Source organism: Trachypithecus francoisi, unplaced genomic scaffold (assembly GCF_009764315.1).
Source record: "Trachypithecus francoisi isolate TF-2019V2 unplaced genomic scaffold, Tfra_2.0 Lachesis_group17, whole genome shotgun sequence".
Taxonomy (NCBI): domain Eukaryota; kingdom Metazoa; phylum Chordata; class Mammalia; order Primates; family Cercopithecidae; genus Trachypithecus; species Trachypithecus francoisi.
Window position 1 is genome coordinate 70,379,375 of NW_022681462.1, and position 19,520 is coordinate 70,398,894.

General features: G+C 43.4%; 1 protein-coding gene and 1 long non-coding RNA gene across 4 annotated transcripts in view; one reads left to right on the forward strand and one right to left on the reverse strand.

Annotated features, from left to right (window-relative positions):
- Positions 1–18,882, forward strand: part of CDC42EP3 (CDC42 effector protein 3) — a 30,997-nt gene extending 12,115 nt beyond the window's left edge. For all 3 annotated transcript variants that reach the window (XM_033176003.1, XM_033176004.1, XM_033176005.1), the window contains exon 2: positions 13,988–18,882. In XM_033176003.1, coding sequence (XP_033031894.1) covers positions 14,223–14,987 — 765 coding nt within the window. In that variant the 5' untranslated portion in view covers positions 13,988–14,222 and the 3' untranslated portion in view covers positions 14,988–18,882. The remainder of the gene's footprint in view (positions 1–13,987) is intronic.
- LOC117062459 overlaps positions 117–19,520 on the reverse strand; it is a 39,536-nt gene continuing 20,132 nt past the window's right edge. The window contains exons 2-3 of the long non-coding RNA XR_004428389.1: positions 13,115–13,230; positions 117–7,029 (exon numbers count right to left, since the gene is read on the reverse strand). This is a non-coding gene — a long non-coding RNA (uncharacterized LOC117062459). The remainder of the gene's footprint in view (positions 7,030–13,114; positions 13,231–19,520) is intronic.

Genomic DNA, 19,520 nt, shown 5'->3' on the forward strand with positions numbered 1-19,520 from the left:
ACAGTGTTAGTTGTGCCCACTCCCTAACCCTACACCCTCCAGATCCCATCACTTCCAGGTCTTGTCACTTTGAGGTTCATTCCATTTACTTTTCTATTTTTTTTTTTTTTTAACCTTAAGGTAGCGGCAAAATAGAAGTTGAATAAATCAGAGAAGGTAATATTCCCCCCATTGGTCTCAGCTTCCTTTAAAAAGTAAAACCAAATGAACTTAAAATGAACTTTAAATGGAAGTAAAAGGATTTTCCTCTTAAAATCATCCATAAAGTAAAGTAAGTAGGTCACCAGAGAATTTAGGAGAAAAAAATGTTAGACTGTTTGTATTTATTTATGTCTTAAGGTCAGGGGCTACTATAAGAGATCCCAAGTTGGTATTAAAACACCGCTTTTATCTGACCTATATAGTAGTAGTTGTAATTTTCCCAACTCAGGGACGTCTCATTTGTTCCCAAGGCTGGAATAGCCCCAACTGGAGATGACCGATGCATGTAGATGTGAATGAGAAGATAGCCCCAGCCCTATGTCCCATGGACAGGGGAATTAACCTCTCATCAAGCTGGTGGTAGGAATCCCTTCCAATTGTGGAGACTGTCCACAGGATCAATAGGAACCATTTTATTAATGAGTGATACAGGCGAAATTTAAGGAGAAAATAGAAGTGTTTATTTTGGCAATTAGAATAGTTTCCCCTCCACCCTGTATTTCAGTAGACAGTCTGGTTTCTCATTTGGGGAAAAGATACTGCCTTGTGTTTACATAGCACTGTAGATTTTCACACTCAGCTCTGACAACCTGTGGTTATTATAAAGTTTGAGATGATTATCTCCATTTTACATGAAGGTAACTGGTACCCAGTGTATCAGGGCTTCTGCGTCTTACAGGACTGGCTCATAGTTTTGGCCCAGCTCTTTCCCCTCTAAGGCCAGGAACAGCAGTGAGTTAGCTGTTTGCTTGGCCCATACAATCGGTGTTTCATTTGGTTTGGTTTGGCAAATGTTTTGATAGGTTTATTTTTCCCCACGTATCTGATCTGTGCCAGTTACATATTGATCTTCCAAACAACCCTTTCCTGTAGACTGTCCATTATAGTTTCTTGAAGCTCCCTTGTACATTTTAGGCCAAATGAGCCAAGTTCTCCCTTAACACATCTCATTTTGAAACAAGAAAAGAGCAAGTTCATTGTTGCTCCAGGGCCTCTTTCCTTAAGTTTGATTTAAGTAGAATCAGTGCGTTTGAATTCAGGGGACTGTATTGTCTAATTTTCCTTGAGTCTTACCTAAGACACTGTTTGCACATTGCAGTCAGGGATAGGAGTCGTATCACTTTCAAACAGCATGTCCACAAATATTTGCCTTAAAAATCTATATTTTTTTATCTGTATATTTGCCAAAGATCTGTATGGTCCTGTAGAATTACTCTGGCTTGCACTGATACACTGTTAAACTATTACCCTGTATGGATAGAGGAAGGTTAAAATGGCTTACAGATGGAAAAATGAAAGATAGCCTTTGCCACAAGAAAAGGAGACAGCTTCTTGTTACATGTTTGTTTTCTTCTGTAAGAATCATAGATTCCAGCTTGCATTTTCAGCAGAGGGGGCAGGGTTGAAGAGGAAGAGGCACAGCAATGGCTTTCAAGCTTTCTCATTTATTTATCCATTCAACTTTTCAGTATCTGCTATGAACAAGATCTCCGTTCTCTCTCCCAGATTATAGCCTGGTTGGGGAAGAATTAAATAAGTAGTGATAACAATCCAGTGTGATAGTTGCTAGGTCTGAGGTGTACACAGGATGCCATGGGGAACTGGCAGGAGATTCAGCTGCAAGTGTAGCAGGCCCCCCAGATTGCTGAGGTGGGCTTCACAAGCTATTTTATCTTATCTCCAGGCTGTAGGGGCAGGCCTGCCCTTAAAACCCTTGAAAGGGTTTTAAAGCAGAGAGTGATAAGGTTATATGAGGATTCTAGGTACCTCACTCTGGTGTAGATTGGAAGATAAGGTGGAGGGACCAGGGAGGTAGGTAAAGGGCAAATGTCCTTGTGCAGGAGAAAGATCATGGGGGCCAGGAATAAGGCTGATGGAGCAGGGATGATGAATGAGGAGAGACAGTCCAGACAGACTGATAGAACTATAGGACTTGATGTAGCGAGGGAGGCGGGGAGAAGGGATGATAGCTAGGTTTTGGAATTGAGTGACTTCTGCCATTTACCAAGAAAGCATAGTGGGGGAAGCAGATGCCTGGGGCAGGCAGGGGGAAGAAAAATGGCAAATCCCGTCTGGGACAAGGTTTATGACTATCTGAGGGAAGCAAAGTAGAGAGGTCTGGAATATAAGGGAAAGAAAAGGCCAATGCTTCTCAAACTCTCTGGGAAGGGCCACTGTCTTTTTGTTTCCATTTCCAATTCATTGTACAGGACTGCTGTGCACAAGGAATATGGAGCTTGGGCCACACACAACTTCCATGTAAGTTCAACAGCATACAGCTCCCAAACTTGTCAATAGCCTGTTCAGTAAGAAAAAAATCTATTGGTCACATGTTTGATGTTATGGCAATGTCAAAAAGATCTTGCTTTCAGCTTCTGTATTTATCTCATCATGGACTGCATGAACCCACTTTGAGTAGCACTGGTCTGGACTTAAGTAGATGTATGTGGGTTGAAGGTACTGATTTGGAAGTTATCCGTAGAGGTGGTATGTGATTGCCGGGGGAATTGTTGAGGAGTGGGGGATGGGCAGCAGCCATCCAACCCTATGAAAATGCCAACATTTAAGACGGGTTCAAACTTCTTCTGTAAGGGCTCAGTTAATATTTTGGGCTTTGAGAGCCACATACAGTCTCTGTCACAGACTATTCAACTCTGACCTGATAGAGCAAAAAAAGCACCTTTACTGGGATTTCTCAACTTCAGCACTACTGAGATTTGAGGCCAGATAATTCTTTGCTTTGGGGAGTTGTCCTGTGCAGTGTAGGAAGTTGAGCAGCATTCCTGGCTTCTACTCACTAGATGCCAGGAGCACACCACTCCCAGTCATGAAAATCAGCAATATTCCCAGACATTGCCAAATATTGCGTAGGGAACAAAAGTCACCCTCAGTTGAGAACCCCACTGAGCTGTAGACAGTACATAAATGAATAGGCATAGGTGTGTTCTAATAAAACTTTATCTATAAAAACAGGCAGGGGGCCAGATTTGGCCTACCTGTAGCTTGTAGACCCTTGACTTAAGGGATGGTCAGAAAGAAAACTAGAAGAGCTTATTCAGTAAAATTTGAGGACCTTCTGTGTCCCCAGCTCAAGAGGAGGCTCTGTAAGTGACTCAGCATAAAGAGGAGGGGAGTTTTCTCAACAGTAGCACTCATTTATAGCCCTTTTGCTTACCTTATTCTTTTTGAGCTCACCACCCACCTGGAAATAGCAGGCATTAAAACCACAAAACAGGAAAACAACAAATCACATAATACAAGCCCTCCACAACCCCTAAGAAACCCCCTAAGCAAAGCAGTAGCAAGGCTGGATTACGAGAGGTGCATTGGAGTAGACTTCCTCCAGGAAGGAAACGAGTCTGGAGCAGGTCTCAGAGGATGTTGTGAATAGAGGCTGATGGTAAGAAGGTGGGAGAGCTTTCCATGTAGGGAACACAAGGTTCTTAGTTTCAGGTTAGGAGGGAAATGCAGTGTCAGTTAGGAAGCTCCGGAGCTATTGTCCCAGTGAAAGCTGTGATTGTTCACTGTTGCATGCAATGGGCTTCCTCTGGGAAAAGAATGAACAGCACTTAACACGATTTTCTAAGAACAGGATGTTTTTCTCCTCGAGGATCAGGGGGTCTTTGTTACTTTACAATTCTAATATTTATTTATTATAATTTAAGTTCTAGCGTACGGTGCACAATGTGTAGGTTTGTTACATGTGCCATGTTGGTGTGCTGCACCCATTAACTCGGTATACACCCAAAGAATTCTAATCTTTTGACGTTTACCACAAAGTCACATCCCTTTTGAGATTCTTTTTGACAATAGCAAAAATACTGAAAAGTCCTAGTGAGTTCGTGATGGAGGGACTGTGTCTAGGACCCTTTCTACTCATTCTTGGCTTCTGACATGGTCAGGTTATCTCCACCTCTCTTCAGTGTTGCGCTCTTGGTGTGTCATTTCCTCTTGGTGCTGTCAGACAGACTTAAGATACATAGTCTTCAGATTGGCAGACCTCGAGTTATCAAATCAGCAGTGGCTACAGAATGCAGCTGTGGCTGGAATCCTAGCTCCTCTGGGTGATTGACCAGAGACACAGGCTTCATCTAACACTGCTTCCTAAGAGGTATGTGCTGAGCATTACATGCCTGTCTGGCCCACAGAAAGCACTCATGCTAGCTATTACTCTTTACAGATGTAAATTCTTGAGAGAACAAAGCCTTTCAGATTTGTCAGTTTCCAGAGAGCCTCTGTAGACATGCTCTAGGGTTTGGCCCCCGGGAGCAAGTCAACCTGGCTCTCATGATGGAAAGTCTAGCAGGGGTTATGGATTTAACACTTGTGACTTTAAAGTTTCCTATGGGCCATGTGTTGTGGCAGGCAAAAAGATGAATAAGCTCATGCTCACAGAAGAGCTTTCAGCCTATTTAGAGGGAAATCATTCAGCAAATATATTTGTACTAACACGTATACAAAGAACACAAAGATGTTGGCAGTGGAAGTAGGTTGAGAGTAGAATGACGACCCCCAGATTCCACATATAGCCAGTGCTGGTATCATGCAGAAAAGCCATGTTTCAGCCCATCCAAGGAACATGGATTATTGTAGACAGCCCTAGCAGGGTGACAGAATAGCATGGAAGTCCTGTATTTGTCCCTTTACCCCATCAGAGAACTAGAATATTCAAGGGGCCTAAACTTGAGAATGTGGCATAAAGGCAAATGGCTAGGAACTTTGCTCTCCAAGGTAGTATGGGTCAAATGACCATAATCTGAATTTCTGGACATTATCAGCTTATTATTTGGGATCATTTGAAATTACCATTACCAGAACTGGAGTACTGCATCGAATAATTGCTGACTTAAATATTAAGTTATTTTGTGAGCAACTTAATCACGTTCCTTGCTTTTGAGCAGAGATTAGAATGAATATCCTGGCAGAATATTGCTGAAAACTTCAGAGTCAAGTTCTTTTCCTGTATTGATATTGTCCTTGCAGCATCACAGACCAAGTCAGATCCATTAGTTACGGAAGCACGTGAGCAGTTCGCAGCAATGGCCTTATCAGAGATTCACATGTGTGAAACCAGAGTGCCTGCCTGGGTGCTTCTGACCAGCCCTGGTGCCATGCAAAACGCATCCTGATAAATGAAGCAGGCATGAGAGGACTTGCCCTCCTCCTGCCTTGTTGTAACTGCCAGAGATCAATGTCCATGTTGAGTCTTCCCCAGTAACTCATTTTTATAGGAAAAAAGGCCCTAATGGCCTCTGTTCAAAAGTGCAGACTTGGTACTATGTGAGGTGGACCTTCTGTCTTCCAATTTTGCTTCTAAAAGATCTTTCAAATTAGATCCCATAAAAGTGAGATGTGTACACAAATTAGCACTGAGCCTCACATATGGTATTTGTGGGTCTGTATATAATCAGGGTTGTAAAAGAACGATGAATTCAAGCTGTAGCTGAATCACAAACGAAAAGTCCCTTCAAAATCATGGAAGGTGAGATGTATCAGACTTTAAATGGGTCTGTAAAATACTACCTGCTCATTCTGGCTAAGTTCATTTGCATAACAGAGCTCAGCAGCTGGGGAGCCAGCTAATAGAGTTTCACAGTCTGAAGCTTAGAGCTATGTCCTCAGTTTAGATGATATGGGGAGAGGGTAAGAATCTAAAAATAGAAAAGGCATCTTCTTATCTTCTCAAATGGGTGGAGTTAAACAGACTGAAAATATGAAAAACATCCCCTTCGGGATGCTGGTTACTGGGTGCTTCTGGTTACACTGATTTTCGCCTTAGAAAATTAAACAGTGAACTTAAATGAAAATCTAACACTATGGGGTTTTTTTCCCCCCTTTGATTTTAAAATTATTCGGAGAAGCACTCCTACAGAGGTTTCTGAAAGGATTGATGTGAGCGCCCATGCTGTAGAAATATTTTAGTGTTTCTGATTCCAAAGATTGGCTGGTCATTTCTAAATTAGTAAGAAGACTGCCATGTTCAAACAAAGCCTTGTCAAGGGAAAGTCTGTGTGCATTTTTCTATGGGAAAGTGACTTGGGACCATAAGGAAATTGGCAGTGATCATGTTCCCATATAGGAAACTCAGAGTAAATGGGAACGTGAACACCTCCCTTCACGCACTGTCGGGGAGGTGCAGGGTATCCGCCCTCGCCTCTGTGAGAGCCTCATCCCATGGCCATACTTGCTGTCCCCTCCCCACCACAGCCCATTCCATCTTTTGAGAAACCTGAGTTATTACTTAGAGGAGCCAAAATCTGTTTCCTTGTAGTTTCTGCTTAGCTCTAGGGCCTCGCAGAACAAGTTGATTTCTTTTTCTGTATTAAATGAATCCTTCAGATCCTTTAAGATTAGTTTTCTCTCTATGAGTTTTCTTTAAGCTGCTGTATTCCTTCAGCCTCTTCTCACGTGTCCCAACCGAGCTCCTTCACTTCCTCCCATTTGTCCTGCTCTGAACATGCGGGGACATGTTCCAGGTAGCCTTTATCCCTTCTAAATGTGGAGCCCAGGATCATGTTCTGGGCGCTTGGCACAGTGGAATTATTTTCTGGTTGATAGCAGAGAGACATAGCCCACAGATGGTTGGGGGTAGGGAAGTGGCGGGGGGTACTTGGCCGAGTCGTCATCCTCCCCTAGGACTCTTGGTTCCAACATGCACGAGGAGTCACTGGATACTCCGGCATGGGGCTCAGATGGTGCAGTGGTGCCGTGGCTGGTTGCATCGATGCAACTGTGCTGAGGCAAAGCGAAAAGTGATCAGAAGCTGGAATGTCCTTGAAGGATGTGACAACCAAGCCAGAAAGGGGAAGTCGGATGCAGGCTCACTTCCTGCAAGGAGGAGAAAAGAACAGAGCCTCAGGTCCCTGGGGACAGTAGCACCCCTCACCCCACCTGCCCCTGTTTTTATACGTGTGTGTTTTAAATTAACACTGCAACCTGTTTTGCAGGATGCAAATTTTTTTTATTCTTTCTCTCCACTAAGAATTAATCTAAAAACAATTAGTAGACAAACCAAACATTCCTTTAAAATAAATGGAATTTTTAAAATATCCCAACCCCTTTGTTCTTTTCAGAGCCCTGTAAGTTGCCAGTGCGTCAACTCTTAAGTAACTTAGGAACTGATTTTTCTGTCATTTTTTATAACCCCTTGATTTTCTCCTCCTCCTGGCGGCTGCCCTTTTTTGGTATTTTCAGCATCATTCTGTTTGCCAAAAGGATGGTAAGAAATGAAGCAAAACACCGCTTCAGTTTTTCTCTTAACTGAATTATTACTGCTGTGATTATTTCTATTATTATCACTGTCATTTACACTTCAGTCAGTCACAAGAAACTAGCTCTCTTCCTTATCAAAACCATGACCATAGCTTCCTCTCAGGTCCTTTTGTGTATTGAAACCCTTGCATTTCTTAGAAAACCTGTAAGGGAGCAGCATGTCCATTCTCAGCAGCATTGTGCCCACCTGTCTGCTTGCCACATGTTCTGACCTGCCACATGACTGACTGGCAAGCTGAACACTTGTTGGCAAATCTTTTCTTCTAGTGCCCCAGGAACTAGAGCATTTTTTAAAGGAATCTAATTTCTGAGATGAATATTATATCCAACATCATCTACGAAGGGAAAAAGGAGCAAACCATGATCCAAGAACTAGGAGAACGTTTGTGGAACTAGAAAGAAACCAGGAATAATTGTGGAAGGTTCAAATTTCAGGGTCAAGGTTTTTGAGGAAGGGCTACCTATAAGAACCTTTCTGTCTGTCTTTTAAGATTTAGGTAAGAGAGTGGGTGTAGAGAAATGCAAGAAAACGAGAGAGTCAGGCGTGGTGAGGCTCATCTGTAATCCTAGCTACTCAGAAGGCTGAGGCAGGAAGATCACTTGAGGCCAGGAGTTCAAGACCAGCCTGGGCAACATGGCAAGACCTTGTTCTAAAAAAATTTTTTTTTAATTAGCTGGGAATGGTGTTGTGCACCTGTAGTCTCAGCTACTTAGGATGCTGGGGCAGGAGGATAGCTTGAGCCCAGGGGTTCGGCACTGCAGTGAGCTGTGATTGTGCCACTGTACTCCAGCCTGGATGACCAAGTGACTTGACCCTTGGTTGCAGGAAAGGGGTTCAAGACGAGGACAGACAGACACAAGTGAGTGCGCCCAGCACCCTCGGATGGCTCAGTACCCACAGGTTAATGCTGGTGTTAGAGTTTTAACTGAGACAGAAAGCTGAAATTCTCTCATCTGGGTTGTGGAACACCCAGGAGGACCCGCTCCCTAGTTGTAGTCTGGTAATTCTCTTCCAGCCTGTAAGCCCTTCCTGTTTAGCTCTTCCTTTTCTCTTTTCCCAACATCCCTTCCTCCAAGCAAGTCCTTCCTTCTGGGCAGAAGGCAAAGCCCTGGGGTTCCCCTGACTCATGCTGACTGTTCTGATGTGTTGGTCATTCACCAGCTGTCTCCTGGAACCCAGGTGTCTTCTTAAAATGATGAGGGAGGCCGGGCATGGTGGCTCACACTTGTAATCCCAGCACTTTGGGAGGCTGAGGTGGGTGGATCACGAGGTCAGGAGATCGAGATCATCCTGGCTAACACAGTGAAACCCTGTCTCTACTAAAAGATACAAAAAATTAGTTGGGCGTGGTGGCGGGCGCCTGTAGTCCCAGCTACTCGGGAGGCTGAGGCGGGAGAATGGCGTGAACCTGGGACGCAGAGCTTGCAGTGAGCCAAGATTGCATCACTGCACTCCAGACTAGGCGACAGAGCGAGAATCTGTCTCAAAAAAGAAAAAAAAAGGAGGAGGGATAGGATTTCATGTCATGGCATTTAGGCCCATTCCATCATCAAAGGTTATCTGTGTGTCACTAGTCACCCTTGCACAAGAAGCTGTCCTCATGGGCCCAGGCGATTCCACCTGCCTGCACTTCCCTTCTCGCTCACGCCCTGACCTGCAGCTTCTCCTGCATCCTCTCCCACCTGTTGGATTTTCTCACTTTCCCTTCCGACTACAAATGTTTCTCTTCTGAGATCTCTTCCCTTTTACAAAGTACAGATCCGTGCTGCCTCTTTGGTGAAAGCCTGTTCACAGAAGGAAAAAGTGATCTGTTCCATAGCCAAGCTCAGGGGAGACATGGCTCAGGCCTTTTGTGAAGTCTTCATATGCCCACACACTGCCATTGCAGACGCTGCTTTTGGACACATTTTCGTGATGTTTGTTATGATCAGTAACTCATAGTAGGCTTTTCAGGACCTAACAGCCATGTATAAAATCGGCTCTCCAAGAAAGCCTAATCTGAGCCCTGCATACACATTTGTGATTTTTTTAAAAATAGCCAATTCATTCACACGATTTGAAAATCCAAAATCATAAAAGGATAGTGAAAAATTTCTTTGCCACCCTGTTCCCCGCTCCATCTACTTCCCCTCTCTGTGGGTAGTCACTATTATTGTGTGTTTCCAGAAATACTTTATAGATAAGCCAGTACAAATATAAATACACGCATTTGCCCCTCTTTTTCCTTTGATGATGTACATCTTTGAGCTCTTCTCGGATGAGCACATTAAGCGCTTCTTCGTTCTTTATTAGATCTGAATAGTATTCATTTGTATGGATGCACTTAATTGAACCAGTCCTCTATAGGTGGACAATTAGGTTGTTTCCAACTCTTGACTGTTATGAACTGTGCTGGTTTGAACAGCCTTGTTATTTCTTACATATGAAATAACAAGTTAAGTTGAGTAAATCCCTGTAAGTGCCGTCTGAGGTCAGAGGGCATATGATTTGCAGTTTTGATAGATATTGCCCCACTGCCTCTACTGAGTTTGGACCTGTTCGTACTTCAACTGTCAGTGTATGCAGGGCCTGTTTCCCATCCTCATCAGCCCAGCACATTGCCACACATTTGTGTTTTAAACAGGCTTTGGAATGCACCCCTTTCATAATTTGGGAGCAGACAATTCCCAGAAGAGTACTCATTAAATGTCACATCAAGACCTCAAAGCTCAGAGCCCAGCCATGTGGCTTCGTGCTTGGTAGCCATGCAGCCTTGGCAGTGGCTGGACATCAGTTCTTCAGTAGTGATCCATTTGTAAAATGGGGATAGTAACAGTAACAGCTTCATGGTTTCCTCAGCTAGTCCATGTCAGGGGTTGGAACAATGCTCGGTACATAGAGAAGTCCTCAACAAATACTGACTTGTATTAAGTGCTGCTGGTACCCAGGAGATGCTCATACCCTCTCCAGGAGCAGCCACTTCTTGCCAGGGAAGAAACTATCCCATTAGGTTTCTGCATAAGTAATTGGCAAAGATTCTGAAAGAGCAGTGAACCCAGGAAGCAGAAGGGAAAACTGATCAAGTTGCATGGACTTAGCCCAGAATGTTCAGAAAGGAGAGGAGGAAGTGGTCAGTTCAAGAAATTATGGGCATTGGATTATCAGCATTGGATTGCCTCTCCTGGGATCAAGCATGTTTGCCCCTGAGCTGGGGAGGAAAGAGAACAGATGCAGTAGAGGGACTAGATCAGAGCTGCCAGATACTTTCCCAGCAGCACAAACGTCAACATACCTAGAGTTGTAAAACTGACATTTTGCCCAAAACTCTTTAACTTTCAAAGTATTTGGGAGCTCTTAGGATTGGCACATAGTACAAATTCAGTTCAAATTATTTTTTTCTACAGTCTTAGAAGCCTATGCCCCATCATGCAGTAAATATGGTGTAAATATTTGTAGAAAGAAAGCAAAATGCCTCTGAAGGTATCTTCTCGAGTATCTCCCACTCACCAGAATCTCACTACAGCTTAGGTAGCCTCCCCACCAACCCTTTTCTTACCTCTTTATTTTTTGCTGCTTCCCTCCAACCTTTGCCTCCATGCCACTGACATGAAGCCCAACTTCAAGACGCGCGAGCCTCTGGTTGAGGCCCTTGGGGCTAGTGCCTGTGGCTGGGCAAGGACTGGCCAAAGGCTGGGGCTTGACCAGCATCTTGCTCCCTGGTAGGTGCCCAGCCAGGAAGCCTGCAGACTGGGCCCTCCTCCTCTGCACCCTCAGAGAACAGCATGCATTTCCTCCCCCTTTGCCCTTCCTCCTCACTGTCCCAAATCCTTAAAGGGTGGATGTGAATAATCCAGTCAGAGTGGCAGGGACTCTGGCTACATTTTCATGGGGTTTTTTTTTTTGAGACAGGGCCTTGCTAGGCTGTAGTGCAGTGGTACAATCATAGCTCTCCACAGACTTGAATTCCTGGGTTCACCCAGCCCTCCCACCTCAGCTTCCCAAGTAGCTAACACTACAGGTGTGTGTTACCATGCTCAGCTAATTTTTTAAGAAAGTTTTTGTTGAAATGAGGTCTCATTATGTTTCCCAGGCTGGTTTCAAACTCCTGGGCTCAGACAATCCTCCTGCTTCAGCCTTCTGAGTAGCTGGGACTACTGGCGGGTGCCCCCATGCCCAGCTACTTTTTTTCATAGACACAGGGTCTTGCTGCATTGCCCAGGCTGACCTCAAACTCCAGGCCTTACTTAAGTGATGGATTTTTTTTTTTTAAATAATTGGAACACCCTACCCTGGGGCCTGGCCTTGCATAACCCTGCCTCCATCAGCTGACCCCAGGCAGTCCTGGCATGCCCTTGAGTTGTGGTGGACAAACTGTATCTTTCCATGGCAGCTGCCTTCCTGGCCATGTGTGCCGAGAACACCACTCCTGTGGGCAGCTGTTCCTCAGGCCACCCAGCTGCTCCTGCAGGCAGTCAGCCACACTCTGCCCAGAGGGCAGGAAGGCTACCTCTGATCAGCAGGGGTCCTAGGCCAGGACTAGGTATTGTATACTCATACAGGAAGGAAGTTCTGATATTTTAACAGGAAGAACGTGAGCTTTAACTTCTGTTACCACAACAAGACCCAAATTAGAGCTAAAACTATGAGAGCGAGTGTCAGGACCCATGATCATGTCATTGTTGGCAGCTCCATGGTCAGCCCGCTCTGCATGAGTGCAAACCTCCTGGTACTTCCTCTGCCTCCTCCCCACACCCAAAGCCAGAGTGGGGCTGGCTGTCTCCCGTGCATTGTTCTCGGGCTTCTCAGGCCTGGGTTGCTGGCCAGCATGCTGACATGCTGAGCTAGCTGCTTCCCAAACTGAGTTAGCTGTTACTGAGTCAGTGGGTGGTGGAGCACAGTTCTTGTCACCTGCCACTGGTAAATGAATTTAAAACTCTTGCTGAAAGGAAAGAAATATGGGGCAGATGCAGATAGCCTCCAGCTGCTACAAAGCAAATGTGGCTCCCTTCAAAACACAAGCTAACCCACCCAGCCCTTGGAATATTTATTTGCAGGCTCTGCAGCCAGGGGGAGGAGCTCCTGAGGGAAGAGGTCATGGTAGAGCCATTTGGGGAGTTCCTGCAGTGGGGAAGGGTTTAGCTTCTCTATGCCAGCATCGGAGGTGGAGGATTATTTTCAAAAGATAAGAGCATCTCATCAGCAAAAGAGGACGTTACATCCCCAATGCCTTCTTATAGCTCACGCCCTCCTAATCTTACCATCTAGTATGTGCAGGGAGGATGTGTTAGCTTTCTACACTGGTAACAAATGACCACAAACTTGAGGGCTTACAACATTTACCATCTCACAGGTTCTGTGGGTCAGGAATCTGGGCAGGGCTGAGTTCCAGCATGTCACTGACTTGTGATTCAGTGTGAGCCAGGGTGATGGTCTCATCAGAGGCTCAACTGGGGAAAAGATCCACTTCCAAGCTCCCCAACATTGTTGGCAGATTTCATTTCCATAGGCCCTCACACAGTGTAACTGCTCACCTCCCCACAGCCAGCAAGTCTTCTCCCTCGTCAGCTCAGATGGAATCTCCTATAATGTAACCTAATCAGGAGTGACCTATCACCTTTGCCATATTCCCTTGGTTAGAAGCCAGTCATAGGTTCTACTTACAAAGGCATTAACACCAGGAGGCAGATCATGGCGGCTCCCTTCAAATTCTGCCTACTGCAGGGAGGATATAGCCTTATCAGTAATGTTTCAGAGGTGTTCCCAAGTGAAGGCCCAGCCTATAATAGAAAATTACAATGTTATCTCTTTGAGGTGAAGCAGTTTTGTTCATCTCCTCCTACCTCAGAATGCCTTCAAATCCTGACATCCTCGACAGCCCAATACTTTGCCACAACCCGATTCCAACTCTGGCTCTCTTGTTTCTTGGCTATATGTTATTGAGAAAAGGTAACTTTCTGGGGGAAGGGCTTATCCTGAATCTCCATTTTCTTATCTGTAAGAATGTATTCCACTAATATTTTATAGGACAGTAGCATATAAGTTATTCTCACTTATTAAATAATTCCAGCACCTTTCCTTGTAGGACTATTCATTTTATTGCATTAACTTCTGTACGTATGGAACTCAATGAAATATCATTAGTCTTGCTAGTATGCACATCAAAGCAAAAGGAAAATGTATTTTAAAACAAATTCAGTTGTATTTAAGGAGCTGAAATCACTGATCCTATGCTTACAGCAATTCTTAGAATAGAGGAAAATGACTAAAACTGTAGACATGTCCAGAAGATGTGTTCATGGCTATGTCTAAAAAGTACTGGTGTCATAGATTTGGGGTTTTTAGATCTTTCTCTTTCCTGTTTTGCTTTCTCTTTAAGATTAAGATGAAAATTTTTATCCACTTACTGGAGGGAAACAATAAGTTCGCATTAGTTGGAACTGGCCCTGCCATTATTTACAGGCTCTTGTGAAACGGGAGACCCTAGGGCACCCAAATGGGTCTTTAGATTATAACCTGCTTTGGTTTCTTCTCCAGGTTTCTCCTGGTTGTGGTCAAGACTGGATGATGTAACTGGCTCTCTAGCAAGCCTCACTTGGCCGTAACCTCAGGAAGGTTCTCCGACCCCATCTCATTTCAAAGCCACTTCTGAAGCCACTTGAAAAAATGATGTGACAGTTCCTATCAAAAAGGATTATTCAGAAACATATACCATCTGTGAAGAAAGTGGCCCTTTTTTCCACTTGCAAAATAGACATTCTCAAATTCCAAAATGCCAGCCAAGACCCCAATTTACCTGAAAGCAGCCAATAACAAGAAAGGAAAGAAATTTAAACTGAGGGACATTCTGTCTCCCGACATGATCAGTCCCCCGCTCGGAGACTTTCGCCACACCATCCACATCGGCAAAGAGGGCCAGCACGATGTCTTTGGAGATATTTCCTTTCTTCAAGGGAACTACGAGCTTTTACCTGGAAACCAGGAGAAAGCACACCTGGGCCAGTTCCCTGGGCATAACGAGTTCTTCCGGGCCAACAGCACCTCGGACTCTGTGTTCACAGAAACACCCTCCCCGGTGCTCAAAAATGCCATCTCCCTCCCGACCATTGGAGGGTCCCAAGCTCTCATGCTGCCCTTATTGTCACCGGTGACATTTAATTCCAAACAGGAGTCCTTTGGGCCAGCAAAGCTGCCCAGGCTTAGCTGCGAGCCTGTCATGGAGGAAAAAGCTCAGGAGAAAAGCAGTCTGTTGGAGAATGGGACAGTTCACCAGGGAGACACCTCGTGGGGCTCCAGCGGTTCTGCATCTCAGTCCAGCCAGGGCAGGGACAGCCACTCCTCCAGCCTGTCTGAACAGTACCCCGACTGGCCAGCTGAGGACATGTTTGACCATCCCACCCCATGCGAGCTCATCAAGGGAAAGACTAAGTCAGAGGAGTCCCTCTCTGACCTTACAGGTTCCCTCCTCTCCCTGCAGCTTGATCTTGGGCCCTCACTTTTGGATGAGGTGCTGAATGTCATGGATAAAAATAAGTAACAGGATGCCAACTTTTTTCCTTTGGGGTAAAAGGTACAAAAACTAAACTAAACTAACCACAGTTGAAGAGAAGGGCTTCCGGAGCTGTATTTGCAGTTTTGTGATGGGTTTTCTAAAATAATATTCTTACAAAGTATTTTTTTACCTGGTATGCCCTCCTTGCAAAAACAATTTAGAAAAAAAACAACAAAGCAAAACCTATCTTGGCAAAAAGAGGAAGTGAGTCAGAGCCCGTTTGCAGCAGGCATTGGTGATGTTCAGCTCACACATTGTTTGCAGACACACAAGAAATCTGGCTTGGCCAGGATTGGCACTAGCTATGAAGGGCTGAGCGAGTGACACTGAGGAACTTTATGGAACTTTACAGCACTCTGACATTTTCTGAGCAAGAGGAAGTCAAAATTTATTTAACACCTAAGCCTTTTTGTAGACTCTTTTCTATATTGCTTGGGCTCACCATAGCGAATTCTCCAGTGTTAAAACTTTTCTGTTTTCACATTTGAACTTAGGGTTTTGGGGATTTTCTTGTAGTTCTTATATATCCCTCTATATCTATATTGCAAAATTTTGACTGTCAGCTACATGTTGGTAAGACACAGGCAAAGTATTACTGTAACTAAGTTATTTTTAAAGTTAAAATATATTTTTACGTGCCTTTGGCTTTTTATTGCAGAGTCTACATTTTATAGATCCTACATCAGATGTCACTTGACTTGTTTCCATTGAGATTCCACTGTAAGCTGTGTATGTGTGTGTTTGGAAAAGTATATTCATACTTACTTTTTTTTCTTCATCTGTTATCATACTTTTAACAGCAACCAATAACGAATTGTAAAGTATAAAGGCACAGGTTACTCATGATGCTTCTGCAGAGACTGTGGGCTACACCACATAATGTTATTTGGAAATATAGGTATTTTAGTACAGTACATACTTGCATTACATAGGTACTTCAAACAACACAATAAAGAGTAAATGATAAAGTGAACTTGCTTGTTTATAGTAATAAACAAGACCATAAAAGAATAAGTCTAGCTAGAGAAGTTGCTTCTCTGAAATGTATGTGAGCCTTTAAGGTAAGAGATGCTTTCCATCTGCTCTAATTTAGATTACTTCCTTATGGTTTGAGAGGCTAGAAACTGAGCCTCTCTACTTTAGGAAAGATGAACATGTGAGGTCAGATTTTTTTAAGTCAACACTGATGCCACCCTCTGAGTGCTCATTTCTGAGCATCTTCCTGACTTGAACCCTTCTACAGCAAACTCTTGCAAGTCCAGTTTCATCCCTCTAAGGCAAATGTCTGTTCATGCAGAAAGTGCCATATAGACAAGATGAAGGTAGCTAAAGCGAGGGCAGTAGAGAGCACTTACCCCATCCCAAGGTGCCAGAGATGCCCTGAGGATGGTGGTTAAGGAAACAGGAGCAGGAAATGTATACACAGATCTTTGCCAACCACTCCTTCCCCATCAAAGAAAAACACTTGCACACAGTAACTAACTACCAGCTCCTTCTCTCAAACTGGTATTTCTCCTCGAAATGTATCTCAGAAATGACCTCCTCTCCCAACCACTTCAACAATTCTTTCTTTGGGTTTGGGGTTATTGCAATTCTATCATCTAAAATAACCTTTGGACTGCAGGTGAAATGCAATTAGGACAACTAACCAAGTAGACGAAACAAGTTCCCCTAGGCAGGGGTGTCCAATGTTTTAGCTTCCCTGGACCACATTGGAAGAATTTTCTTGGGCTACATGTAAAATACACTAACACTGACCATAGTTGATGAGCTTAAAAAAAATAAAAATAGAAAATTGCAACAACAACAAAAAAAACTCAGACTATTCTAAGAAAGTTTAAAAATTTGTGTTGGGCTTCATGTAGGCCACAGGTTGGACAAGCTTGTCTTGGGGCATTGCATGCTTTCCTTAACTTTCCAGTTGTATTTCATTATCCATGACTCTCCAGTATTCTTTTTCTGTTGGACCACACCCATCATAGTTCACAGTTCCAAACAAATTTCCCAGCCTATTTTAAATCTTGTTAATGAGGAAGAGTCCAATGTATCTCATTATTTGTAGCCAATTTTAGACTCTTTCAATACCTCCCCCCATTTTAATTAGTACTGATCGTATTCAGTCTTTCATTTTACTCTTCATCTGTAGCGTGACCTCAAGGTAAAGATGAAACTATTTCATGAAATGGGGAGGAATGTGGCTATGCATTATCTCTGCTCCCTCTCTGGTAAGTACTGGGGAGAGAACAGCCCTGCCAGTACTGGGTTTGTTTGATAGAGTCTAAATAATCACGCATCTTGCCTATAGTTAGCTATTTTAGTTTCTGGGAGTCCTTTCATGTGTATTTTCTTCCATTAATTGAATTAGGTATAATTGAGATGGCAATAAATATGCCCATATTAGAAAAAGGAAACAAAGCTACATCTGGGTTATAAATGATTTTGTTGAGTCACTTCTCCCAAGACAGCCTTTCCAATGCCTGGTCCCTTCCCCAGAGAGCAGGTGGACAGCTGGTGGTGGCTTGCTTTCCTGCAAAGAGGCACTTTACACCTACACCTGCTATGAGCTGAATTGATGTTCTCATCCTGTGAACCTTCTCCCACTTTCACCAAATTTATCTTTACTTGTTTAAAGATAAGGAAACCCAAGATGTACTTTATTTGCAAACTCAAAGCAAATGGCAAGCCACCTGTGACCCAATAACCAGAAAAGAAACCAAGCCATTTGTGTAAGTAGAGACCCTTCTTGTTGAGGTAGGCAAGGCTCTTGTGAGCGATTTTTTCCCCCTAGTGAGACCTAGCAAAAGACAAGCTATATTATTTCTGCCTGAAATTATCTGCTTGAAAAGAGCAAAATATCAGGATACTTAGCGCTTTGCAAATATGAAGTCATTATCACATTTCAGTGAGCCAGAAATCACTTAACAGCACACACAAAAGACTACGCTGGTTGAACAGCAAAGAGAAACCCGGGTCTCCAGAATCACAGTTTAGTCCTATATTACTGCAAGTGACCTGTTTTTTCTGAAGGCTCCCTGCAAATGAAGTCCTGGAATGGAAAAAATCTGTAAGTCTATAAATTAACTTGATAAATATTTTAGAACAGACAAAAGATAATACTGAGTGATGTAGTTCTGACCCTCCTCCTAATATGGAACCTGGCAAGACTGAAAAATTGTACTGTGAAATATATAAACACAATAGAATGAGCCAACATGATGATGGTTTCTCTCCCGTAAGAGTTTTTCTTTTGGAAATTAGGTTAACATAGCCCCAAATTAACAATTCTCATAAAATCTGATTTTAGAATTAGCCTCCCAGATTAATCTGAATGATTGACTTATTTTTTCTTAGGCAAGTCAGTAAGCCATACAATCAGGGTTATTGGGTGCTGCCCTGTGTCCCCACTCACTAGATAGCCATATCCTGCAAAATAAGAGAAGTTTCCAGATGCCAAATGATAAGCCACTATCAACCCAGAGGGGAAGCCTTCTGGTTGGTTTGGCTGTATGAGATTCAGGAAGGCCAGAATACCCAAAATTACTCACACCACATTAACTTATTGGTACTGGCTAAGCAATATATGTATTTCCTAAAGAAGGAGATGGTCTTTCTGGTAGATTTATGGACATACTTGTTTCATCTGACTGTAAATATATTGCATGCTTTATTCTGATGGTGCACTATTTCATCCAGCAAGCTTTTCATCTGAGAATGTTTAATGTTGACCTTATTCTTAGAGCAAGTAGATCTAAATATTTTTCAGCTGAGTTGTTAGGGAGTCATTATTCTGTGGTAAAATGCTGCAAAAAACATGTGGAAGAATGGGAACTATGCTTACTTTATGAAGTGATGTATAACAATGAAATCTGTTTTACAACTACTGTGCTGCATTTAATTATCTTCCATTTTTGCTGTTAAAAAAAAATCCGTTAATGATGTCACTTCCATTGGCTCCCAATGGAGGTCAGTAATCCATCCTCTGAAGGTCAGCCAAATTTCCCTCATGGAAAGCAGATCGACACGGGTGATAGATAAAAACATCTGCCCAAACCAAAGCCATCATGCAGAATAGAGTTAATATTCCAGAGACTCATCACTCAGACAGAGATGTCTGCCATACATCAAAATGAGCAAAGCTAAGTGCAGAATAGAGTTAATATTCCAGAGACTCATCACTCAGACAGAGATGTCTGCCATACATCAAAATGAGCAAAGCTAAGTGGGTATTATGCTTACCATAAAGTGATTATTAGAGTATGTCACAAAGTATGCATGTGATTCATTGCCAAAAGGATCATTGGGGGGAAAAAAGGAAGTTGAGTTCTGGGGAGGGAGAGACCTGGGGCAGTTTTGTGGAAGAGAAGGACTCAAAAGGTATCTTGAGGGTCTGCTGAGATCATTTTAGAGAGAAGGGGCATTCTTGGAAGGAAAAGAATATTATGAGCAAACCAAAGGATACACTCACATCCTAGTAGTGCTTCTATTCAAAACAGTCCAGGAACAGGGACTGGCGTAAAA